Genomic DNA, 24,103 nt, shown 5'->3' on the forward strand with positions numbered 1-24,103 from the left:
GGGAAACAGGTGGAAGAGCGAAAAAACCCAGCCCTGACAGGGGGCTAAACTCCTCTTTCCCAGCAGGGAGGCCTCGGAAGCTGGGTGCAGAGCCCTCACAGGGTGGCTGTGCACACGTGTGCGCGTGCAAGAGCTGCGCACGTTGGTGGCACGCGTGGAGAATCGTGGGAAGACGAGCTGCGCGTGCGGAGCGCCCCGTGCAGGCGTGCAAGGGCCGTGCACGAGTGCGTGGGGGGGGGGGGGAAGAGGCGCGCGTAAGCCAGACACCATGAACGGCAGCGCGTGCGTGCGTAGCTGCCAGCGTGTAGGTGCGCGTGCAAGAGGCGCGCGTGCAAGAGGCGCGCGTGGGGCCAGGTGCGAGTGCCCGGGTGCGAGGAGCTGCGCGTGGAGGCCTAGCACTGCACGTGCGTGTGGAAAGGCGTGTGCGAGGCGGTGGGCGTGCAAGAGGCGCGCGTGGGAAGGGCCGTGTGCGAGCAATGCGTGTCCAAGGAGCAGCAGGTGCGCGCGTGGGGACGGGGTGCGGGTGCGTGTGCGCGCGTGTGCACAGCGCCGCGCGCGGGGGGCGGTGCCGGGGCCGCGTGCCCGCCCGCCGGGAGAGGCCCGTGAGGCGCGCGCCCCGCGGCCCCCCCGCCCGCCCCGCCGCCGCCGCCGCCGCCGCCGCCGCCGCCTGCCCGGGGCGGGGCCTCTGACGCATTGCGGCTGCGGCGGGCGCGGGGCGGGGACCGGTGCCCGGGGGGGCGGGGAGCCCGGTGCCCGGGGGGGCGGGGGGGCCGGTGCCCCGAGGGGCGGAGGCCGGAGCCCGGAGGGGCGGGGAGCCCGGTACCCGGGGTACGGGGGCCGGACCCCGGAGGGGCGGGGGCCGGTGCCCGGAGGGGCGGGGAGCCCGGTGCCCGGAGAGGCGGGGGGGCCGGTGCCCCGAGGGGCGGAGGCCGGAGCCCGGAGGGGCGGGGGCCGGTGCCCGGAGGGGCGGGGAGCCCGGTGCCCGGAGAGGCGGGGGCCGGACCCCGGAGGGGCGGGGGGCCGGTGCCCCGAGGGGCGGGGGGGCCGGTGCCCGGGGGCCGGAGCCCGGAGGGGCGGGGGACCGGTGCCCGGAGAGGCGGAGGCCGGACCCCGGAGGGGCGGGGAGCCCGGTGCCCGGAGAGGCAGGAGGGCCGGTGCCCGGGGGCCGGGGGCCGGTGCCCCGAGGGGCGGGGGGCCGGACCCCGGGGGGGCGGGGGCCGGTGCCCGGGGCCCGTCCCTCCGCCCGCCGGCGGGCTGACTGACAGCGCTCCCCGCCCAGGGACTGGAAGGGCCGGAGCGGGGCGGGGGCAGGAGGAGGAGGAGGAGGAGGAGGAGGAGGAGGAGCGGCGCGAACCGCCCCGCGCTGCCGCGGCTCCTACCTATTCATTCAGGCACCTAAAATGGCTGGAGAGAGGAGGTGGCGGAGCAGGAGGAGGAGGTGAGGGGGGAGCCGCGGCAGTGCCCCCACCTCCTCCCCGCGGGCCTCTCCGCGGCCCGGCGGCGCCCCCCGCTCCCGGCCAGGCTGGCGGCCGCCCCGCGCCTGCCCCCCGGCACCATGTCGGCCGGCCAGGACGAGAGCTCGGTGCGGGTGGCGGTCAGGTAAGCGGCGGCGCCGGCCCTCCCGCGGGGACCGGAGGGCGGCGGCGGCGGGGGGGCGCTCCCCGCGGGCCCTCACGCCACGGGTGACCGCGGCCGGCCGTGCCCGTGAGCCCCGTGGAGCGGGCCCTGTGCGCGGGGCGGGTGCGGGCTCTCCCCCCGTGGGAAGCGGCATCGCCGGCCGGGGACACCCGCGAGGGGCGGCTTCCCTGCGGAAAGGGCGCATCACCCCGGCTCCTGCTGCTGAGCCTCCTTTTCCTTGCAGCAGTTGGAAACAGCCAAAGGAGAGGGACCCCCTCCCCCTTTCCGCGGTCTTTCTGGGTCATTTCTCTCTTAATTTTCAGCAACGACCCTAAAAATACTCCAACTAATTATAGCCCGGTGCTGCGAGTGCTTACTCATGGAAGTAGAGCAGTCCCTCGGCTGTAGCGATGTCGTTTGCATCACGCAGCTTTGCGGGAGTGGATCCAGGCAGAGTGATATTTTTAGAAGGATAAAGGCTTTTATCCCACGGAGGCTGTGTCTAACCTCACATACCGGGAGGGATGAGACTTCCAGGAGGCTGCTCACAGTAAATGAGAATAGGTGTATGTAGAAGTCATAATGGGAGTGGAGCTTAAATCATTTTAAGACATCAGCTAATTCAAATTACTCTTTTATCAGAGACGAAGATCTGTTGTTCATCAGTGAACTCTTGGCTCTTCTCGGTTTTCTGTGTGAAGATACTATTTTATTGTTTGAAGAGCTTCCAGATTAGCCCACGGATGCCTTAATTTTCAAGATGTCTTTGTATAATTCAAACATGAGGAGAAATGCAGATGCATGTATATATATGTCTGTATATGTATGTCACTATTTGGATTTTAATTGTGATACGGAATGATGATTGATTTCATTCCTTTAAAGAAGTTTGTATTATATGCTGATGCACTTGGAGTATTATGCCACAGGAAACTGGACTTCAGGGGAAGCTCTGCATCTGCCAGTGGGTCCTTGGAACCACTACATACATCTCACCTTCTTAGATAATTCAAGGGCTGTACAGGAAGACAAAGAGGGTGGATCGTTTTTTTCTCTGAAGGGCGTAGGAATAAGCGATGTTACTGCATGCTGTTGTTGGTATGTGCGCGTGGGGGGAACAGTTCAATAACATTTTCAGTAAACCGAGAAACACCGCCCCTGCATGATAACATGGGGTGTATGCTGCAGTTGTTCATTAAAATCCGCTCACTGAGTACGGTAGCATTTTCTATGGGGAGAGATGCTTTTGTGAGTGGTGTCATCTGTTGAAGTGCTTTTCACATAAAGTACAGGGAAGTATTATTCCAAAGCATAATTAGGCTGTATTTTTAAAAAGGAAAATATGAGATAGGTGTGATCCTAAAAATAGGGCGTTACAGGTTTACAGACTGCTCTGTCATTTGAAGAAAATATTTAATATGTTCTGAGCCAAAAAAAATAGTGGCGTAGAAGTTAATTTACAAATACAGAGGTTTGTTGCAGCCAGGAGTGAAAGAAAACCTACTGGTGCAAATATGTTTATAGTTGTAGGTGTGTGATAAATAGATTAGAAATAATATATGGCAAAGAATTTGTAAAAGTGAATTAAAATCACCTAGCTGTAGCTCTTGAAAACAAATCCCTAATGTTATGAGGCATATTTCTGTAGCATGATTGTCTAACGCCTTATGTCTGAGTGCAGTTCACTAGTAATGAAGAATTGCATCTTTCCTCCTGTCTGCTTTCTTCCTTTTGGCAGATTAACTATTTATGTACAAGATTTCCCCCTTTCTGCTTAGCACTCATGAACAAAAGCATGCACTCTTTTTTTTTTTTCCCCACCAGTAGCTCTTTGTAGATGATTTTCTATTATTTCTGGTTGTGTATTTTGCACAGTCCTGTAATTCAACTGGTGTGGCAACTCACTGTATCAGCGCCATGCTGTACTGTGCATTATGAATATTACATTTGGTTTTCTTGTTGGGTTTGTTCTTCAGTTCTTTTTGGGAACTAGAGCTTAGTTCAGTGATGATCTCCACTGTTGTGAAGAATTAGTCGTTGTTTTTGTATGTATGTTTCCTGAACGAGGCTTGCTCTACAGCAGGACCAGCCTTTAGTTTGCAGCCCCCATGGTAGTAACTGAAGTAAGATACTGGAAAGGCGTATTGCACTGAATTGCACTGCAAAGCTGAATTTGCTTAAACTTGAAGCATAGGTTAAAGAATAGACATCACTGAAATTGTTTAGCAAATTGTTTTTCCAGAACCTGGTTATCTCACTTAATTGTATGCAACACGATTCAAAAATACTTCATTCTGTCCAATTAGCAGTACCTTTAAGCTATCCTCTTGTACGCTAATTGCTCCCCATTTTCTTCGGTGCAACAATGGGTTTGTGAATGATGAGCTAAATACTCTGGTTTAGCGAAGCATGAAAGCTGAAAATAGATTGGCAGATAATGCAGTAACTAATGTTAAATTCCCCAATTAAGAAAAAAATTCTTTCTCTATTGTCAGCCACCACTGAAAGACTTGTGGAGTTACAATTTTGATGATGGTGTGCAACTTCAACAAAGAGCTTTGCTCTTCCTGTGACTGTGTATTGTGTCTGTTTTCAGATTAAATCAGAGAGCCCCCATGACAGTTACCTAATCCGATGGCTGTTTTTTCTTTTAACTGTGAAAAGCTATCCTTTTTGTAAATCTGAAAATGCTGTCTTGCTTTTGTAAATGTCTTTTCAGCATATGAAAACTAACTTTCCCCAAGGAGGCTATGGAATGGTATAAACATCACAGTTCATATTTCTGGAACCAAGACCACAAAGCGGATATAGGTTATACTTCCTAATTCTTGTGTGTCTTGCCACTTTAGTGGTGTCCACAGCCAAAATACAGTGTGTAGGCTTCCTGAATGCTGGGTAGATGAAGTTCTCGCCTAAGATTGAGATCCTCAATAGACAGTGGTCTGTGTCAGTATTGTGTTTTAGAGAGTCATTGTATGAGTTATCCAGGGATTGGATGGGGTCAGTGCACTAAACCATTAGGTCAGAGTTATGCTTACTTTCACCAGCCAGACCTGAGTTGTGTCAAAGGAATTGAAATAGCTCCAACTGGAGAGGGAACAAGAAAGTTGGAGTTAAGTCCTTTGCATTTTTGGATACATGCTAAACAAGGGAACTCTTGGAGAGCAATAATGTTTGGATAGAGCTCACCAGAAGGCTTGCATGGAGGACTACTATCTGATAAAGCATGGAAGGATGTCTGTTATTTGGATCCTGCTATGGAGAAGACATAACAATGTAGAACGTTGAAGTAAACATCTACCTTCTAGTCCTCCAAAGGAGGAAGATGGCCTTGACTCACTCTGAGTCAGTGGAGGCCCCACACATACAGATGATAAGCTTCAGTGTTGATTTGTAGGTACTGCCTTTTAAGATGCTGTATGAAAACAGAAGAAGAAATAATGAAGAACGATGTGAAAAGATGAATAGCTGTGGAAGCTGACCAGTAGTCAAGAAAAGTAAGATGGTCACTCAGACATGCTTGGGTGACACCTCAGGTGGAGTGGACAATAGTAGGACATGAAGTGACAGCTGGTGAAGCTAAAGTAGGGCTTTGGCATTGGGCATGTTGTCGTGAAAGGTGGAGCCCAGTTGAAACTGTGTCAGTGGGCAGAACGCAAAGAACCAGGGGAAAGAGGAGTTAGAGGATGGTGTTTTATAATCGCATATGTTTAGCATCAGTGAGCAGTAAAGAGCAGAGCTGTGAAAGTTTCCGCTTTTAATCATCCTCGGTATGTTTGTGTATATGTGTCTCCTTCCCTACTTTGGCAAGAGTACCTCACTGCTACTACTTCAGCTGCTGAGATTGACATCTGCTCTGTGTTTTGTCCCTCAAGCAAAGAGGGGGAGTGTTGCTATCTTCTTCCTCGCGCATGTAGAGAGGCTGTGGGATCCGGCCACCCAGCTCTTCCCTGAACCATCTACAAAGTTTCCTTCTCATACCTGCCCTGGGTGGCTGCAATATGTTGTGACACTGCTTCACAAAGGTGAAATGTTGATGTTTGCCAAGTATGGAAGTTACGTGTGCAAAATGTAACTGATCTATTGGGAAACTTTTTTAATAACAGTGGGAGTAATAGGTATAGCTGATGAATTAAAACCACCCAGCTTCTGTTTCTGGTATTCCAAAAGGGAGATGAAGTGCTCTAGAAAAACGTTTTGATTACTAATTCAATTTAGGAACAGAGATTTTTGCAACTAATCAACCTGCTTGTGGCATGAAATCAGGATACAGTGTTAACTTTTGATAAGGCAAATGGGATATGTTCATCCCTTGTAACCTTAGCCTTGCACTGCAAAGGTTTGTTGTGGGAACACTGGATTTCTTCCTTTCATACGCCAAGTTCTTGAACTATGTGACCAGTGGGACCTCTTCTGCGTTTTTTTATTTTTTGTCCTTTGCTAGTTTCTGTGTGTTTTTAGTCCCCATACAGAATCTGCTGTTTATTCTTGTCATGCCTCCTTCTACTTTTCATCTTTTGTATTCCTCATAGTCAGCATTTTTTCTAATAGCTTTTACACTGAAGTTTGGCTCTGTGCTAGATCCATCTACTGTTAAATGCATTAGGAAAGAAGCAGCGTAATGGAAGGAACCTGTCTTTTTTTGAAGCATGTTGACTGTTGAAATTGATCTTCTTTCTTGGGCTGCTGTTCTGCAAACACTTACAGCTGTGTTTAAGCTTCCTACCATGAATGGATCCTCAAATGTCAGATGAATGGTCATGTATGCTGTGGTATATATCATAGGCTCTGGAGGGCAGAGGTACTCATTTCATGATTCCCATACAGTGCTAAGTAGTCTCATAAATTATTCTATAACTAGATAAGCAATAGATTACAGTACTATCCATTGGCTCCTTAAAATGAACCGAAGCTTTCCTTTTATTAGGCAATAGTTGCTACCCACCTGTAATCATGTGAAGCTGTGAAAGGTGGGGGGTTTTTTTGGGAAAATGTCTCAAAGTAACTGTATTAATGAAGTTCAGCAGTCTATCAGTAGGCAAGTATGCCCCACCAAAGAAAAAAAAAATGTTCAACAGTATTAAACAGTAATTTTTTGGGGATGTGTTAGATGTTGGGAAATACCTCTTTCAGAGAGAGTCTTATTAGTGGAAAGCTCCAAAAAAGATTTTTTTTTTTTTTGAAAGCTCATGTTGCATATCTTTTGTTAGTTTTGATGTTTCTTTTTGCTCCCTGACTTAAACAAACATTCTCTTGTCCTTCACTGAAGCTTTACTCTACCCCATCCATATGTTTTGCATTTTGGCTGAAAAAAAGACACGACACCATCTGCCGCTGAATTAATTCAGGTTTCGTCTTATCTGACTTGATCATCTGTAATTGATATTGCTTGGGGCACACTGAAATCTGTGATCTTGCTTTCTAGGAAATAAACTTCCCTTTCCACCACTCATGTGATGTAAACACAAATTCATTCTTTGATGGAGGGGAAATCCTAGTTGGACGTTTCCCTTGATGTCACGTATTCCTTGCCAAAAGATGGATATGTCTTGAATTTACAAAGAAGCAGCAGCAATGAGTGGTGTGCATGAGTGGTCTGTTCGTGTTTCTGGATGAATTATATTTCTAACTTGGCATTTCCAAGCATTTGTAGAAGACTTAGGAGTTTACTTCACTTTGAAAATCCATCGAGTTAGTCACTGATTTCCATTTAATGGTGTTTTCTTTACTCCTTATGGTCTACGGAGAGTTAGGATTTATATTGTTGGCCTAGACGTTCCTTTATTACTGAACTCAAGGTTTCACATTTTCAGTTTTTCTGTGTGACTTCTTTAAATTCTTCTATAGTAGTTGAATGGCCCTTGTGCTTGGGATCAAGGGAGACTTGCTCCCTCCCTCTGCTTTCCCTTTATTTGCTTTAAGCGTTTTATAGGTTGTCCTTGCTGCCCACTCAGAGATGGCTGCTGGAATTCTTCCTTTCATGTTGTCTTGCCTGATTACTGCTGGGGAAATAAAGCCATTTTAGGTGCATTTTTTTCTGGTAAAGATTCAGTATCCTGCCATATCTGCGGCTGCTGGAGCAGATAATTTTTTGTTATGCTAATATTATTCCTATGTAAAATACTTGCAAGAAGTTAAAAGTATCATTTGAACTGGCGAACAAGAAAGCTTAATTAGAAATCAAACCCGACCTGAACAAGTCCAGCAAGAGTAACTACATGAGCTGTGCCTTTTTGTTGTGTTCTCTTTATCTTGTCCTCTAAAATTGTTTTAAACCTTTGTTCATTTTCTTCATGTCCTTCCTCCTTTTTTGTAGTTCTCCATGTTTATTTCCACTTTTGCCTGATGAAACTCTTCTGGAATAAATGTGTCTGCTCCAGTGTGACTAAAGGGAGAAATGCAGCCTGATTTTTTTTTTTTTTTTTTTTTTTCCCCCCTCCAAACATGTTCTCTTGTTTGATGTATTTACCATAGCAACAAGATGCAAATGGAGAATGGTGAAAGAGTTTTAAGGTCAGCGTCACAGTGAGTTTGACGCATAGAGAAGGTCTGTACAATATGTATTTTAAAATGTGAAAAACTGCTGATTCAGAAGTAACAATTGATTAGCATAAAATATTTCCTGGATAGACTCTGTATGGAAATAAAGAGTGAGGAGAGGGTACCATCTGGTCCTTTATTTTTGTTAGTATCCTCAACAGATTTGGTAAAGTCAGCTACTGCTCAAATAATTCATTTTTGTTTAAAGAATTTTTTTTTTTTTTAATTAGCTGACAAATGCTAGGCTTGCTGTTTGGGACAATGCACCCTTTAAGCATCTTTAGGTTTTTAAGTCTACCTAACAAAAATGAATGACACATCCCTTGAGCCTGTTTACTGTGGAGATTCAAAACAGAAAGCTGAGAGCAATAGAACTGTAGTAAAAGGTTATAATATTATTGTTCTACTGTACATAGCAATTTATATGCATTCGAGTTGAATAGTGCGTTTCCATTGTTGGATTTAAAAATGGATTAAAGGATTTGTTGTCTAGGTAATTTTTGGTGTCTCGCTGGTGGTTCTTGCATTCATGCTGTTACAGGAACTCTGCACGCTTCAGTTGGTTAGCAAATACCTAACTCTTTGCAGGACATTTTAGATCTAATGTAGTTTTTCCATATTTGCTCTTAAATACTCCAGGTTTCTTGAAATGCTTTCTGTTGTATACTGTAGCTTTGAAGAACATTTACTTTTCCTTTTGTTTATGTTCAACATAATTGATCCTTTAAAAACATGAATAAAACATGATTTTCAAGGTAGGTAAGAGTTATAGGACTGTAGCATGCTATAGCATGATGGTTCAGCTACCACAGCTGAACACATGGAAAGTTATAGCTAACAGGACTGGGCAGAAAATATTTCTCTCTTGTGAGACATCTCAAATGGAAGAGTTTGATCAAACAGTCTTCTCTGTTCACCTGGTCTAATCTCACTTGGGGTTTTGAACAGAGGTCTTCAACATTGTGGGTCAATGCTCCAACCACTTGGTTATTGTCCTTTTAGGCCTGTGTATTTTTTCATTATTTTTGTTGACTATTTGGTTCCTCCCATTTCTAACCATGTTAGTTGTCTTTTGCTTAATACTGCTAAAACAAAGTTAATGGGGCATCTTAAGCTGAAAAGCTATATAGCTGTGGAGTATTAATGTTGGTCAAGAGACTATATTGAAGTATGTGACTTGCTAGCAGTGTTTATTAAAAGGTTATGCCAGTCATCAGTAATAGTTTAAAACATAAAGGAAAGAGTATCCTCTAGAAATATATTGCAAATGACAAAATGTAGTCTTGCATAATTCTGGGGTCACTAGCAGGCCTGCTAAGAAATGTCCTACGTGCAGTATAACCCTTAGTATTTTATAGAATGTAGGAATCCAGATAAGCCACTTTCTTTGAAGCATTTGGTACCACATTGCCTGTGAGACTGCATCTTCTTGGAATAAAGTGATAGGAAAGTAGATTGACTTAAGTAAGATGTCTGTTTATGTAACTTATTCAAAATATTGAAAATGAAGAAGTTACTTATCTAATTAACTTTGTTTTTCAAAGCCATTTATTCTTAGCACTGACGTTGTTGGACGTTTCTTCCCTTTAGCATGGGACTAATTGGGAGATGCGTCCTGAGACCTTTTGTATCACTCTGAGTAGGTCATTATCCCAAGATCTTGGAGTTGCTAATCTCTCACTCAATAGTACTGATTAAATATATTTGCCAACTGCAGCAGTGCCTCTGTCTTAGTTTGTGCTTGATTGTGTCCTAGGACAGAATCTCTGTGTCCCCATCTCCACCCTTATGAGGCTGTGAGGGCTATGAGTGTAGGTAGTGAGTCTTTTGCCTTTTTATAATATTGTTTTTCTGCTCTTCCCTCCCCATGCTCCACTGGCACTTTGTGTATTGTCATCTCAGAATTGTTGTAAGCTCCTCAGGCCAAAGATGTAGCTTCAAAGTATAGTAAACACTTCTGGTGGGATATAAATAATACATGATGTAGTATCGTGAGAAAAACAACTGCTACTAAAATGTCTGACTACATCATCTTCTATGAAAAGTGTTACAATTAAAAATTCTGTTTTGCTAAAGCATGTATATGGCTTTATTTCTCCCTCCCCCCACCTTTTGTTTCTGTGTAAAGAGAAAAAAAAGTTATGCCTGTACCAGACACTTTGATCTGCAGGAAATAGCTGACTACTAATTTTTTTACCTGCTAAGCAAACCATACATTGCTTCAGTTTTCACTCTACATAAGTTGTCCAGGTAAGGTTTATTTCCCTCCCTGGTCTCAAATGCATTCCTTTTGAAGTCTGGTCTTTAGTTTTAAGTACATATGAAATCATTATTTTTAGGCTCTAGCTCTGTAATGTGATGCCTTCACATTTTTTTTCTTTTTTTAAGAAGTCTTATCTATAGATGTCACTTTGCAGACTAGGGATACTGATACCATCTAAATATTTCCTGTATTTTCTTTTTCTAGTCACAGTTATATCATGTGTGTGAATAACTGGTATATTTGGGGAAGGTTGATTTGTTTTATGAGCAAACTGCTTGAAAGACATTAAAGACCAGAAAAATATTTTCATGCTGGGTTAAGGGGGAGTAAATATCTGAATATATATTTTCTAGACATGATAGAAAAAAGAAGGATTCTACTTTTAATGGTGTTTGAAGAGGTAGTAGGTCAGAGAGAAGGCCACCTGTTCAATCTATATCACTTAGAGCACAGCTTAGGCTTCTGTCTAATCTAATCAGTCAGCCCATCACTCAGGAACAATAAAATTGCCATTTTGATCTTCACTAGCCGAACTTTGAGTTCGGCAAAAGTGGATTGGTGTTCAGTGAGCTCTAAAAATGAGATCTGAGATAGGGCTGAACTGGTATTGACAGGTAGACTATTTGAACTATTTGACAATTAACATAAGTATAATTAAATGTTTTTTTTTCTTTTGTACTCCAAAGCTTCAGACTTTAGGGTTTTGTTTGGGTTTTTTTTTTTTTTTTTTTTTTTTGTTGGTGTCTTTTTTTCTTTTTCTTCCCCACACAGTCCCCAAAGTGATCTACATTGCCTGGTCATCTAGTCAACCCACGATCTTGGTTCTGCATTTTAAAGCATAGCTGTAGATATATTTCATTATCACTGTTAGCAAAGCTTTTGAGGAACAGATGGACTTTTCATTGTTCTCTAACTGTCAACAAGTAAAGCCTTGGTAGGCCCCAAAGAGGAATAAACATTGTACAGCTCAGAGCTTCAGATGAAGTTCTGTGCTTGCAGCTCTGAATGCAGGGCTGGCCCATGCTGGGCCAACACTTCTGTTGATTTTTAACTCTCATGACTGCTGAATGCTGAGATGTTTCTTTGGGAAGAGAGGATTTGCATAAAATGGTGTTGGCCTACATCTTGGATGATACTTGACTGAAAATAAAGGGCCAGTGTGCTCTCTGCTGCTACTGTAGGCAAGAATTCAAATGAAACAGCAGTGTTGTATTGTGGCAAAAAAAAAAAAAAAAAAAAATTAGTGTATATAGAAATTGGAGTTTTTATGTAAGGTGCAAAATAATCTATACCCTTTGGTCAGTACTGCTGATGTCTTGGCTGATGTCTAGTGTTAGGTTTTGGGTGCTGCAGTTCAAGAAGAATGTGGACTGAGGGGAAATGAAAAGAGAAAGGAAGTGACTGTTTGTCTAACAAACATGACCAGTTCCATAGTGTGAGATACAAGGAGTGAAAATTGCTAAGAGACATGTCTTGAAATGCCTACAGTCAAATACAAAGTAGAAGGGAATAAATTGTTCTTCATGTTCAAGGTGAAGTGGATAAAAGGTCATAGGTTTAAATTAGTGTAAGAAAAGTAAAAGATAGGAAGAAAATATTTTTCTGTTGTAAGGATGGATGTCCTGGAACAATTTCTCTGTGGAGGTGTGGAATTGCCCATATAGGATATTTTTAAAAACAGTTCAAACTGGTAACTACTGGGAACATTTTGGACATAGTTGATATTACCTTGGTCTAGGTAGAGTAGATGAATAAACTCTATGACCTTTCCAGCTCTTTTCCATCCCAACTGTCTGTAATTCCATGAAGCTGCATGTTGAGTTCCAGGACCTGAACTGAGCACAGTTGAATGATCCCATTCAGATATCAGAATATGTTTACAGGGGTGTGACAATGTCCACATGAACAATAAAGCCTTACAGATTTGGAAGGGTAAGCTTAGACTAATTCCAGTTTGAAGGAACCTCAGGAGGTCATCTGATCCAATGTCCCACTCAACACAGGGTCAAAACTAAATTCAGGAGAGGTTGCTCAAGGCTGTAGCAAGTTAGGTCTTGGAAAAACCTCTGAGGATGGAGATTCCTCAGTCTCTCTGGGCAACCAATACTTGACTGTCCTAATGGGCAAAATTTTTTCCTTATGCCAAGCTGGGAAGTCTCTTGCTTTGGTTTATGACCGCTGCCTCTTGTCCTCCCAATGTGAACCTCAGTAAGGAGCTTGGGTCTGTTGTCTTGGTAATCTCTTATGTACTGGAAGAGAGCAGGCAAGGCCTAAAAGCCAGGAAGATGCTGAAGAGCTCTGTGCTTGTGATCTGTTGGGTGAGATATGGGGGACGGCTTCAGCAAAGGGGGTACAGCCTCTTCTCTAGATGAGTTCTGAATATGATAGAGCAGGTTCTTGGGGGACTGCCAGTCATCCAGTGGTGCTGGTGATATGGCCCCTATTAGGAGGTAATGTGTTGTAAGCATACACAGCATAAAGTATTCAAGGGTTTTGTTTGTTTGCATGGCTTCTATATTCTTTGTCTTCTAAAGTCTATTCCTTCCCTACCTGTCTTGAAGACTATTTCATGGTAGATGCGATATTGCTGCTGTGAAGGCATTTGGAGTGTGATTCAGTTATGGGTAACAATCTGCTTTCCTCTTTTCCCAGCAGGAATATGTGGCGGTGACCTTCTGCCTGCATTTCCTCTGCCACAGTTTAAGTTCACTTATTTTTTTGGTCAAGCTAACTAATAAGAATAATTAACCTCCAGCACTGTTTAATGGTTCTTTGCTTTTCAGATGTTCATGCTCTCCTCAGCCATCTCCTAGAAAAATTGTGTCTGTTTCCCTGTCCCCACAGTCCCCATGACAGCTCATTTCATTCTTTCAGTTCTTCTGACTTGTTCAAACAATATCTTCTGTAAGTCAGAAAGAAATGCGGACAATAGTCAGTGGTTTATCACACGAAGCACATGATCATCTTGTGAATACAATCCAAAGCCTCATTTACTTATCTTGGAACAGTTTCTTATGACTTTTCAGAAATTAATTATAATTTATGCATTATCAGGTTTTGTTCAAAAAATGGATTTTAAAATTTTATTGATTTCTTTGGGTTTGTGTGTACATATAATGTGTGTGGAGCACTGGGCAAAGGTAACGTTCACCTTAGTTTGTATTGTTGGATGTCTGCCTAATATCTATGTAAGAGTTGTCTGGTTGAAGTTCAATCTGTTTAAAATGGAGGAATGTATTGGTAGACTGAGGAAAGTGCTTTGAAGCTTATGATATCTGCATCTCTTGAAGATACACACTTTTGATTTCTCAGATTGCAGCTAGGAAATACTGCTGACTTCCAAGTTTTATCAGATATGTCAAGGAAATCTGTCTAATTGTAGTTTAGCTGGATGACTGACTGCTTTTTTTATATGTGTATTCTGTAAATTATACATGCATTTTTCATCTTAAGATTAAACTTCTTTTGGGCAAGGCTTTTGTATATGGCTATATATAAGGAATATCCAGTGGGGCAGAATGCTTGTAATGTACTGCACTGTTTCAGTGAAAATTGCTCTCCTGTTTTGTTGCCTCCTTAGTATAGAGGGGGATGGTCACTCCAGCACAGCAGCATGTGTGAGAGGTCCTCTCCTTTGCTCAGAAGTTATGTGAATTGGCATTGTGTTATTTTTCCATTCTGATAATAAGACATAAACTGTAGGATCCTCACTGTTAACCCACTTCCTGTTCAAAATAGCAACAATGCTACAACTTTAATTTAGTGTATTAATGCATTAAGTATTTTAGTGATAGTAACTGTATTTCAAATGCTAAATTTGTAAACTTGTTTTTTCTTGAGTCACTCCTATTTTCTGTAGGGTGTACGGTTTTTGGGTTGGGTCTTCCTTGTCAGCTAATAATGCATTGGCCATTTAGTTGTCTCACATTTCTGCAAGATCTGCCTCCAGCTTCTGAATGTCAAATCCTTCAGAATGGCTCTGGGGGGTGGCACTTAAATATTCAAAACCAATCAGTTTAGGGCATGATTTTAAGCTATATTGTAACCCAGGGTTTCAGGTATTAATGCATTCAACACATTGTAAGACCTTTTCCCTCTGAGTCACTTTTAAAGTGCAATATATAAATTAGATTACCGAGGCTTATTTTCCTTATCTGTTTGTCCTCTGAGGCTGAAAGCTCCATCTCTGGTGATCTTAAAAGTAGATGAGGGAAACGCCAGAAGGAAAACTGCTAGGCTAAAACAAAGACATGGCTGTATTAATATGTGAGCACTAGTGCTGGTTTATGTAAAATGATACTGGATGGATAACTTACAAGGTACTGCTGGGAGAAATGGCTGAAAGATTTTTGTGTTTAAGGGGTCTCTCTCTCTGCTGCAGCCATTGCCAGTACTGGGAATTCTCTGGGTATACTACTACCCGTTGAGGTGGGTGATGCCATATACCCTATATACACCCGTGTCCCCACTTCTGTGTGCCAGCATGAGCAAATGTCCGGTTAGGGGCCACTGGCCATCTCACTTCCAGAGTTGGAAATACTCAAATAACCTGTGTGACTTGGTTTAGGTTTTTTTTCTTTAGTACAGGGCTAAGCTACAAAGTCTGTTTATAGGGTCAGCTCTGGTGCTGGGGTATCAATGACCACATCTTCTGAGTATTCATTCAGCACTTAAAATGCTGGGGACGCTCCTATTGCTTATTGATCTAGATACAATTGGAGCACAATGGTAAGGGATATCTTCAATCACTTTGGAAATGGCCGACAAGTTTTGTTCCCAAAGGAAATGGACTTTCAGAGCTCTTCCTTTCTTCCCCTACAGCTAGGTAGGAATGACAAGAGCGTGTAGAACCAGGGACTTTCCAGTTTTATTGAGAAGTCTGAAAGGTTCAAGGACAGCCACAACTTTTTTCCTTTCTCCTAATCCACAAATCTTTCTGGATATCCCTATTATGTGCCATTACATACTGGACTTGTCCAGTTCAGTGTGCTTATGACTGATGCAAAAATCACAGGAGAGCTACAGATTGCACAAGGACCTCTCTTATGTGGGGTGTAGGGTATTTTGGTTTTTTTTTGTTTGGTTGGTTTTTTTTTAAGGAAAAACATTTTTTTGTTTGTTAGGTATTTCTCACTTGTTTGAGTCCTGGTCTAGTTTGTTTGAATTGTTAGCTAAGGTAGGTGACAAAGGACTTGAAATACCAGATTTTATTGTTTTTTAAAAGAAACCCCATGGTTCCAGCAAGAATTGCTAGAGGTACTGAAGCTAGCAGCTCCTGCTGTGACAGCAGGTTTTAGGTGGAGTGTCACTGCTGTACTATTTTCCAGTTGCTGAGTCTTTGTGTTGCTCTATTTTTGCTGCCTTTGCAAGACCCCTTTGCCAATGCTGCTGCTGTAGATTAGAGGTCAACAACCTAAATGTGCTGCTTTGCAGTGGCTGCCTGGGAACACAGGGCTGAAGTCTTGTTACTCTGAATGGAAGACTTTGTGATACCTCCAGATTAGGATGGTGATGGGTAGTATAGAGGAGACACAAGAGATTGGGTACATTTTTGATCCATTCTGACATTGATAGGATTATCTGACATATTGTGTAAGCCCCATCAACTGGATTTGATTGAGAATCCAATTATGTGTTTAGTTAAAAACATGATTGCATGTGAAGTGCAACGAGCCTTGACCTCAGACTTCAGGAGGCAGGGAAATCCTCTCCTTTCATTAGTTCCAGGTAATCCCGTTCCCTGTCCTGAATCTGTCACTGACTTATAGTTTCAATTTGTCTTGTTCCCATTCTTCAGCCACTGGTTCTTAATTCAGTGGTCTAGAAATGGTTAACTCTGGTGAGTATAGCTGGGAAATAAACTATTTGTAGTTTCCTATGGGGCCTGCTAATTATTCATGTGATGAGGCTTACATAAGGGCTGCATTGCAGTTACACTTCATTTGATGACAGAGTTCTCTATTTCTATGTAAACAAAAGTCAAGTGATAAGGCATGGGCAAGCAAAGTCTATAGTTGAAACCAGGGAGAAAACAAACTTTTCTGGGAGGATCTTAAGGTGGTACCATCTGCTTAGCTGTCATGTTTCTTTAAAAAAAAAAAACCAAACCTGACAGTTTTATTTCAAAAGAAAAAATTTAGAACTGAAAGAGCCTTCATTGCTATCATTGTTCCTTCCCTTAACATTTCTTCAGATTCAGTAGTGAAATCAGGTAAATTGTACAATTAAAATTTTCCATAGCATGACTTAGCAAAATATTAATATTTAAAATAGCGCAGAGATTTTTCTCTATAGCTTTGACACTGAAGTTGTAAAAGCAGACTGTTGTGGAAGAATTATAAGTACCTGTTTTAGAGAAATCTGGAAATTCTAGAAAAAATAAATAGTATTGATCTACTAACAACCTTTTAAGACCTTGCTTAATACTTCCTGCCAATTTGTGTAAAACACCGGTTAGCTTAAGAAGTTTTGTTTAAATATTCAACTGTTCCTTCTAAATATCTGTTACCTTAACATATGCTGGAATAAATAGCCTTCTACCTCTTCCCCCCATCCCCAAATTTTGTTTATAGTGCTAAATGACATTATTTTAAGTGGAAACAAGGTTGGCCAAAACACTAGAGCTTTGTTATTGCTGTATGCTTTTTCTTTTTTTCTTTTTTTTTTTTTTTTTTGAGGTTTACTGTGAAAGCAGTAGTAGTATGTGGTTATGTGGTTGAAGCTGAGCGCAGCCATAGAGCAGAAGTCATCTGTGTGTTTAGGTGTGGGAGACGGCTGCCTGATTCATAGCAGCTGGCGATGCAGTTTGTAGCTTGTGTTAACATCCAGTCTTCTGACTTCTTGGTGCTGGTGAGGGAACAGTCTGAAACAGCTTTAAAGTTATGGATTAATGTATAGATATATCTGTCTGTAGCTTTTAATAAATGTATGACCCTTTATGAAAGATTTACATAAGCCTTAGCATAAGACCCTCCCTGGCCTTTGGGCACTACCAGTATGCCATTACCACATTATTTTGTGTGAACTCATCGTTCCCATTTCCCGGCAAAGTTTCTTGTTAGCTTAGGTATTGATCCTGGAAAACCTTGTGTGCACCTCCCTTCCTGCACTGTCCTCTTAGGTCTCATTTAAGCCAAAGGAACTCTTGTCTTGTCTAATGTTAAGTGCTCAGCGGAATGAGATACTTGGTCACAAGTTTTCTGGCAGGGACCGTAGCCATCTCAGTTGGTTTTCCTGTGGTCCTGATGTGTAAGTAATTACTGTAAGCTTAAATTTCTAAGGCAGTTTGAAACAGTTTATGTTAGAATACTTGTTTTGAAAGCATCCAATCTACCTCCAGTGCGTGAGGGACTATGAACTCTTATGCAGACAAACCACAAGTGATTTGCATTGGTGATTTCTGAGAGCAGCTGGGAAATGTGTGATTTAGAAGAATTATGTGCCAAGAAGAGATCATTTAATTCAGTCAGACAAATAAATGATTTTGACCCTGAAGAAGCTTGTCAGGACAGACTTTTCTTTCTGTCCCCAAGGAGCTGCAGCTGAGTGTTCAGCAGACAGAAATGATCCCAGGATCAGGTGTTGCCGCTTTGTGTGCGCTGGAGCGGAGGGAGGCTGGCAGAGCGGTGCCCAGGCTAGCAGCTGCTGCAGAAGAGGAGGATTGTTCCAGAAACAGAGGCAGAGCCTCCCATGCCTGTAATGTAAAACTGAGAGAACTGCTTTTAACTTGTGTGAGCTACCTTACTGTGTGATTTATCTTTTTTTAAAGTGACTTTGCATTAATAGTTTCGGAGTTCTGCTTGGATTTGTAATCTAATCGGGGAACCTGAGCCCTAATGAAAAATTAAGCCTACAGCTAGAACGTGAAGCAGAAATTACTTAGCCTTGCTGTTGTGCCAGCATACATATTAGTTGTTTAAAGCACATACAAGTAGCAAGGAAGTAGCTAGTTCTTTCTAGATTTTATTCACAGTGTGTATGTCATGAGTTAACTATGTAGTTGACTTGTGAACCTGTCAGTTTACACTGTGGTGCGTTACCAGGGTGCACTTATTTCGTGGACGTGCTCTGTCCTGGAGCTAAAATTTTGCTGAAACAGTATTACCGGTATTATTTTTATTAGTGGTAATTCCAAACTGTAGGCTTGCTAGTGCAGTGAAGCCTGCATGCTAATAGCAATTAAACCGGGAGAACGATTGTGTTTCTGCAATGATTTCTGCACCGAATTTGCTCAGCCTAGCCAACAAGGACTTCCTGCCTGCCTGGAGTGGAATCTCAACAGTTAGAAAATCAGGCAGTCTTTTCTATGTTATATGTTATCAAAAGTCAAGAAGATGACATTAGCCCATACTTTCCTGATAAGGTAGCAAAGCATGCTCTTTCACTTTCTGTTAGGTTAAAATCTCCAGTGATATGTTGGATATTAGAGTCAATAAGTTATTTGGATAGTTTTAACTGTTAATGGAGAACTAGTAGAAGTAATACTGAAGCATCACATCTTTAACTTTAGTCAGGTGATAAGCATGAGTCGATCAGTTTTTAAATGTTTTATTTGGCTTAAGCCATTCTCTAATATGTTTCTCCATCTTTACATAGAGGATATTCTTCTCTACTGGCAGTGGTGAAAATTAATGCCCTACGCAATGTGGAAGAAGCCACAGGGGCTGCAGCTTTTTGCCCAATGTAGTTATCTTTGCCGAAATCAAACAAATAAGAAGTTAAAATATTCCAATTATTCATATATTTAGTAAAATATGAAAATATGTAGAAAAAGTTTCTCATTTATCGCCCAGAAAGTTATTTTCCATGCAGTATCCACATTTAGACCCAGGTCTTCATTTTAATCAAATTCCCATTTTTTTTCCGCTAGAAGAAGCGTTTATTAAAAAAAAGCTTTTGATCATGCTGGTTTCTTGCCTTTCTTCAGGGTAATACATCTGAGTGTGTGCTACAAGTGTTTTCTTCTGTGAGAACTGAAGGTGTGTAAATGAAGAGAACTGGATATGAGAAGCTACTCCCCTGCACTTATGTAGTCCCATGTATATGTTGTCTTGTAAGTCCTTCTGCATTACTTACTGCCCTCAGACTGGAGAAGAGGCTGAGGATGTGAAATGGTGGCAGCTTGGCCCTCGGTGCAGATGTTGCTGCAGTGGAGAGCTCTCTTCCTGCTAGCCTTGGGATGTGAATTTGTGTGTGGAAACTGGCTTCCCTGTGAAGTTCCAGATTCCAGTGGATTTTTTGTACAGATGATGTTGAGCAAGGCCCTGGTAGTCTTTACAGCAGTATCAACTGCAAACTTGTTTCCCCAGTCAGCTGTGACCAGTCCCTTTCTTTTCACTTCTCTTGTTATTTAAGCTCCAATTATTTCAGGTTTCCATTGGTATTTCCATATAAATGCTAGATATTGTCTCATTAACAAAAATATTTCATTCTTTTTTTTCCTGTCCTCTCTCCACAACATCTGTAAATCAGCCTGCAGTTAACAAAACAAAAGATTATGGCCTGTAGTTAATCCAAGTTTTGCACCTGGTGGAAACTTCATGGGAAGTGTTGTTAGAATCAGTACCAAGTGGCTTGCAGACATCTCAGCTGTTGGGGGATTGGAGAATGGGAAGGGGACTGTCAGTTCATATTTGCCTGAAATGCTTGTACTGAGCAATCAATCTGGTACATGACTCAGTGTGGAAAAATGCTACCTACTGAATTTCTAGCATAGTTTCCTGAATTGCCCTGACTTTTAAAAAACTTTTTAGAGGCTGTCTTTTTAAAGCGTCATCTGAAGCCAACAAAGAGCAATGAGGTGGTCAGGTCTTCACAGGGCAGCTGAATACAGTGTCTCTGCATAGGAACAAAAGGATGGAAGAATTCATCTCTAAATTTTGATGCTGTTGCTGTTAATGTGGATGTTTTTGCAGCCTTGCAAATAGGATGAATAGACATGAAGAATTAAAATTGGGGGTTGACATTCAGACATATAAAAATGTGTAGCTGAACCAGAAGGACTGAAGAAGGTGGATAATATTGTTCCTTTCTGTTTTGCAAGTTTTAAAACAGATAGTACTAGATAAAGCAAGCGGGTTATTTTCCCTTACTGCGCAGTTGGGATTTACCAGCTCAGAGCTTTTGGTCACTGCTTGAACAGTCTACCTTCTGTTTTGAAACAGAGCAACTTCTGTTCATTAGAAACAGTCAACAATAAATATGAAGAAGTTTTCTGCAGTTTGCTTTAGAACCTGGTGGATCGGGCGTTATGGATACAACGCTTTTTTTTTTTTTTTTACAAGGAGTGGTAGGAAAGTCATACAGTATTTTTTGTTCCAAGAATGTTGCACTGAAAACTAACAGAGTAAAGGCACTATTCATAGCAAATTATTGAAACACTGTTTTTAGCTGTCTTGTTGTGAAGTGTCTGGTTGCTATTTCAGTAGTGTTAGCTAAGCAATCGTTTCAGTAATGATTAATGACAACTTGCAATTTTCTTTTAACTGATCCTCTTATTCTTTTATTGTATTATTTAACTTGGGAAGTGGCTTGTAGCTTTAGCTGTAATAAGTATGTCGGTAACTTTGTGTTTGTTTTGACTTAAATGAAGTTGGTGAAATGTAATTCTTGGACTTGTGGCTTGTAAGTGTAAAGCAACCAACTGCCCTAGACTTGAGAATATGTAACTGGGAAGATAAATTCTCTGTATGGAGGTGAAAGAAATGAAAACAATTTTCAGAGCTACAGTAGTCTTGGCATGAATGTATAGTGATTTCTGGACTATAGCTCTAAGGGCTGGGAGAGTAAGTGTATGTGTGTGGGTAGGTGGGTGTGTGGGTGTTTGAAAAGGAAAGGGAAATCTGAGTAAAGGAGGCAATAATCAAGAGTTTTCCTTTACTGCAGACATAGGAAACCCTTTTAACTTTGTTTAAAAATAATGGAGGACCTCTTTTTAAAAATTAGGCTATTTTGAAGAAGTAGTGGACTACTAGAATAGACATACATTTAACTGTTGTGAGGAAGAAATTGGATGAAGCCTAGTGTTGGCATGACTGACAGTTTTTTGGTCACCTGGGTAATCTTGCATTACATCAGTTTGTTTTCTCTCCTATTAAAAATTATTTTCCTGTAGTGAATAAACATTGTTTTGTTTGCTTATTTCTGAATATACTTGTGGCATTTATTCTTGATTTCCCTAAAGGTGCTGGTAACTTGGAATGTGAGGAAGTTCCTGGATGTATGTACTTATTCTTAAAATATTTCACTTAATTGCATTAAGTAACTTTCTTTTAAAGTTACATACTTTAGAGGTTAAAAAGATTTCGTGTTTTGTTTTTGGGTTTGGGGGGGGGGAGCGGGGGGAGGTGGTGGTGGTGGTGTGCAGAAATAGTGTCATTGCTCTGGAAGTTCAGCTTTTGAACCAGAAAGCCACTGTCAATTCTGTGTCTTTAATTGAAAATACTGTGTGTACATTACTAGTTCATTCATTGGTGTACTGTGATGCTATGGGCAATGTTTCTTGAAACCAGCTGTCTCAAAACTGTTTTTTTTAGTAGAGTTTGACTCTGTTAATTACATAGTAGTTACAAGTGTGCTTTTTACAGGCTTGGTGTGTTTGGATGCATTAGGCTGATTGGGCCCTGGCTTACAAGAGGTACCCAAATTACCCCCAAATCCCTAAACTCTAAATGTGACTGAGTTTAGGTTTGCAGGTACTCAGGCAGTGGTTTTATGTGTTTTGGTTTGGTGTTTTTTTTTTTTTTTTTTTTTTTTAATTCCTTCCCCTTTTTTCTGTGTACACCTAAATAAATGTTATTCTGTAGCTTGGTAAAACAGCAGTGACTACAGTATTTGGGGGGGTTGGATAGCCTATATTCTTTTCATATTTATATATTCATATATATATTACATATATTATATATATGAATATATATTCATAATGAATATATATTCATATATATATAATATATTCATATTACTTTTGACAGTACTGTTTTATCTCAGCTGAATTCTTGTGCTCTAAAATTTCTGGAAACAAAGTGTCTCTAAAATACTGGCAGTACTTGTTATCATGACTCATTACCAGGCTGCTGGGCTGTGCACTATTTAACAAGCTTTCCTTAAACTCTCTTTGGATTAAGTTTTTTCACATTAAGTTACATAGAATGACATTTGTTTAGCAGATTTAATCTCTGTTAAGTGTTCAGTCATATAGAAGAAAGATGCTACAGCAAGTGTATTCCTCTTCTGATACTGCCCTAATTATAGAATTAATACCAGGCTCTGGTAAGCTTTACCAGCGCTGACTCATCCACTCCTTACAGCTACATGCTCCAGAGCAGGAATGACGAGAACTGCTAATTTATGTGGTTAAAGCTGGATTTTGGAGGACACCCCCCCACCCAGCCCCCTCTAATTTGCAAAAGAAATATAGGGTGCCGTGCTCTTTCTTTTGTATATAGAACTGCTTTCTTCAAGAATCCTTATCCACAGAAAGATACACTTGATTGCCTAATTGGCCTCTTTGTATCCATGAGTACAGTAGTTGTGGATGCTGGTCTGGGGACACACCAAAAGACCTTGCTTTCCTCTTTCCTTTTGGATTTGTGACCTCTACATTCTTTAAGTAGTGTGACCGTCAGGTGCTATTATCTTAAATTTTTCATAATAGCGATCTTTACTAGTCTTCAGTATTGTTAGTGCTAGTGATTGATGTGAAACAACACTCATGAAATGAAGATGGTGTTTCATACTTATGTGCATGAGCTTATCAGTCATAAAAGCTAAAATTAAGGTTTCTTTTGAAAAATATAACTTAAAAGAAGCAAGTGCACTTACGTGAGAGAGACAGATTTAATGTCCAGTTTAAGGCAGTCCTTCTGTCCTTGATTTGTTTTTTGGATATTGGGCTTAGTACCTAAATATATCCAGAGCACAGCCATCAAATTGCAGGCTCTAGCTGGCTGAACCCTCTGCAAAACTACAGTTTTGGTGACATGGAGCAGTCATCCAAACCCAGAGCCACAGATGGCTCAGCTTCCTTGTGGTAAACTGTTGGGTTACATATTTCCGTTGTTCCTGCATTTCCTATGTTGGCTCTGAAGGCATTTCTTTGATTTCTGACAGGCCTTTTGGAGATGTTAGGTTTCCCAGACCACCTGGGGAGGGGACCTGCCCTTCATGCCTGAACCAGGTATTTGGGATGTCTCTGCTGTTTACCCACTTTGGGTGATGTCCAGAAATGCAGTGTAGGCAGACTAATAAGCTGGAAGTGTACATAAAGTTTTCTAAAAGACTAGAAGCTACCGCTCAAAATAAAAAACTTAAATGAGCTAGCACCTTCTGGAGTTCCTTTTTGCTCCTTTTTTAAAAGGTGAAAAAGATTCCCATGGATTATATTTTCATGGTTAGTCCTTACAGGAGGAGTAGTCTGTGAGTGACTCGAGTATTTCAGGGTATGTCCATATATTTGGTACAACGTTGTGTCCAGACCTTGAGCTGCTGCTGACCATGCTAGTAGTACAGTTGAGCACTGTGTTCCACTGTGCTGTAACAGCAGAGATACTTACTTAAGCTTCTTACTCTCTAAAATTACTTGTTCATGCTCCCTGATGAGGGGGGGGCAGCTTCTCCAGGCTACATGGAGATCAGGTGTCTGTTGTCTCTTTCAGCACTGGAGTACGTTTGACCCATGATTGCTGG

At 41.9% G+C, this 24,103-nt stretch overlaps 1 protein-coding gene across 1 annotated transcript in view; it reads left to right on the plus strand.

The window, feature by feature from the left end:
• Positions 1 to 1,555: 1,555 nt before the first annotated feature.
• The window catches only part of KIF21A (kinesin family member 21A), a 91,751-nt gene continuing 69,203 nt past the window's right edge, over positions 1,556 to 24,103 (plus strand). Inside the window, exon 1 of the mRNA XM_075727761.1 lies at positions 1,556 to 1,599. Within this exon, the coding sequence (XP_075583876.1) occupies positions 1,556 to 1,599 (44 nt within the window). The remainder of the gene's footprint in view (positions 1,600 to 24,103) is intronic.

Source organism: Pelecanus crispus, chromosome 1, assembly GCF_030463565.1.
Source record: "Pelecanus crispus isolate bPelCri1 chromosome 1, bPelCri1.pri, whole genome shotgun sequence".
NCBI classification, from domain to species: domain Eukaryota; kingdom Metazoa; phylum Chordata; class Aves; order Pelecaniformes; family Pelecanidae; genus Pelecanus; species Pelecanus crispus.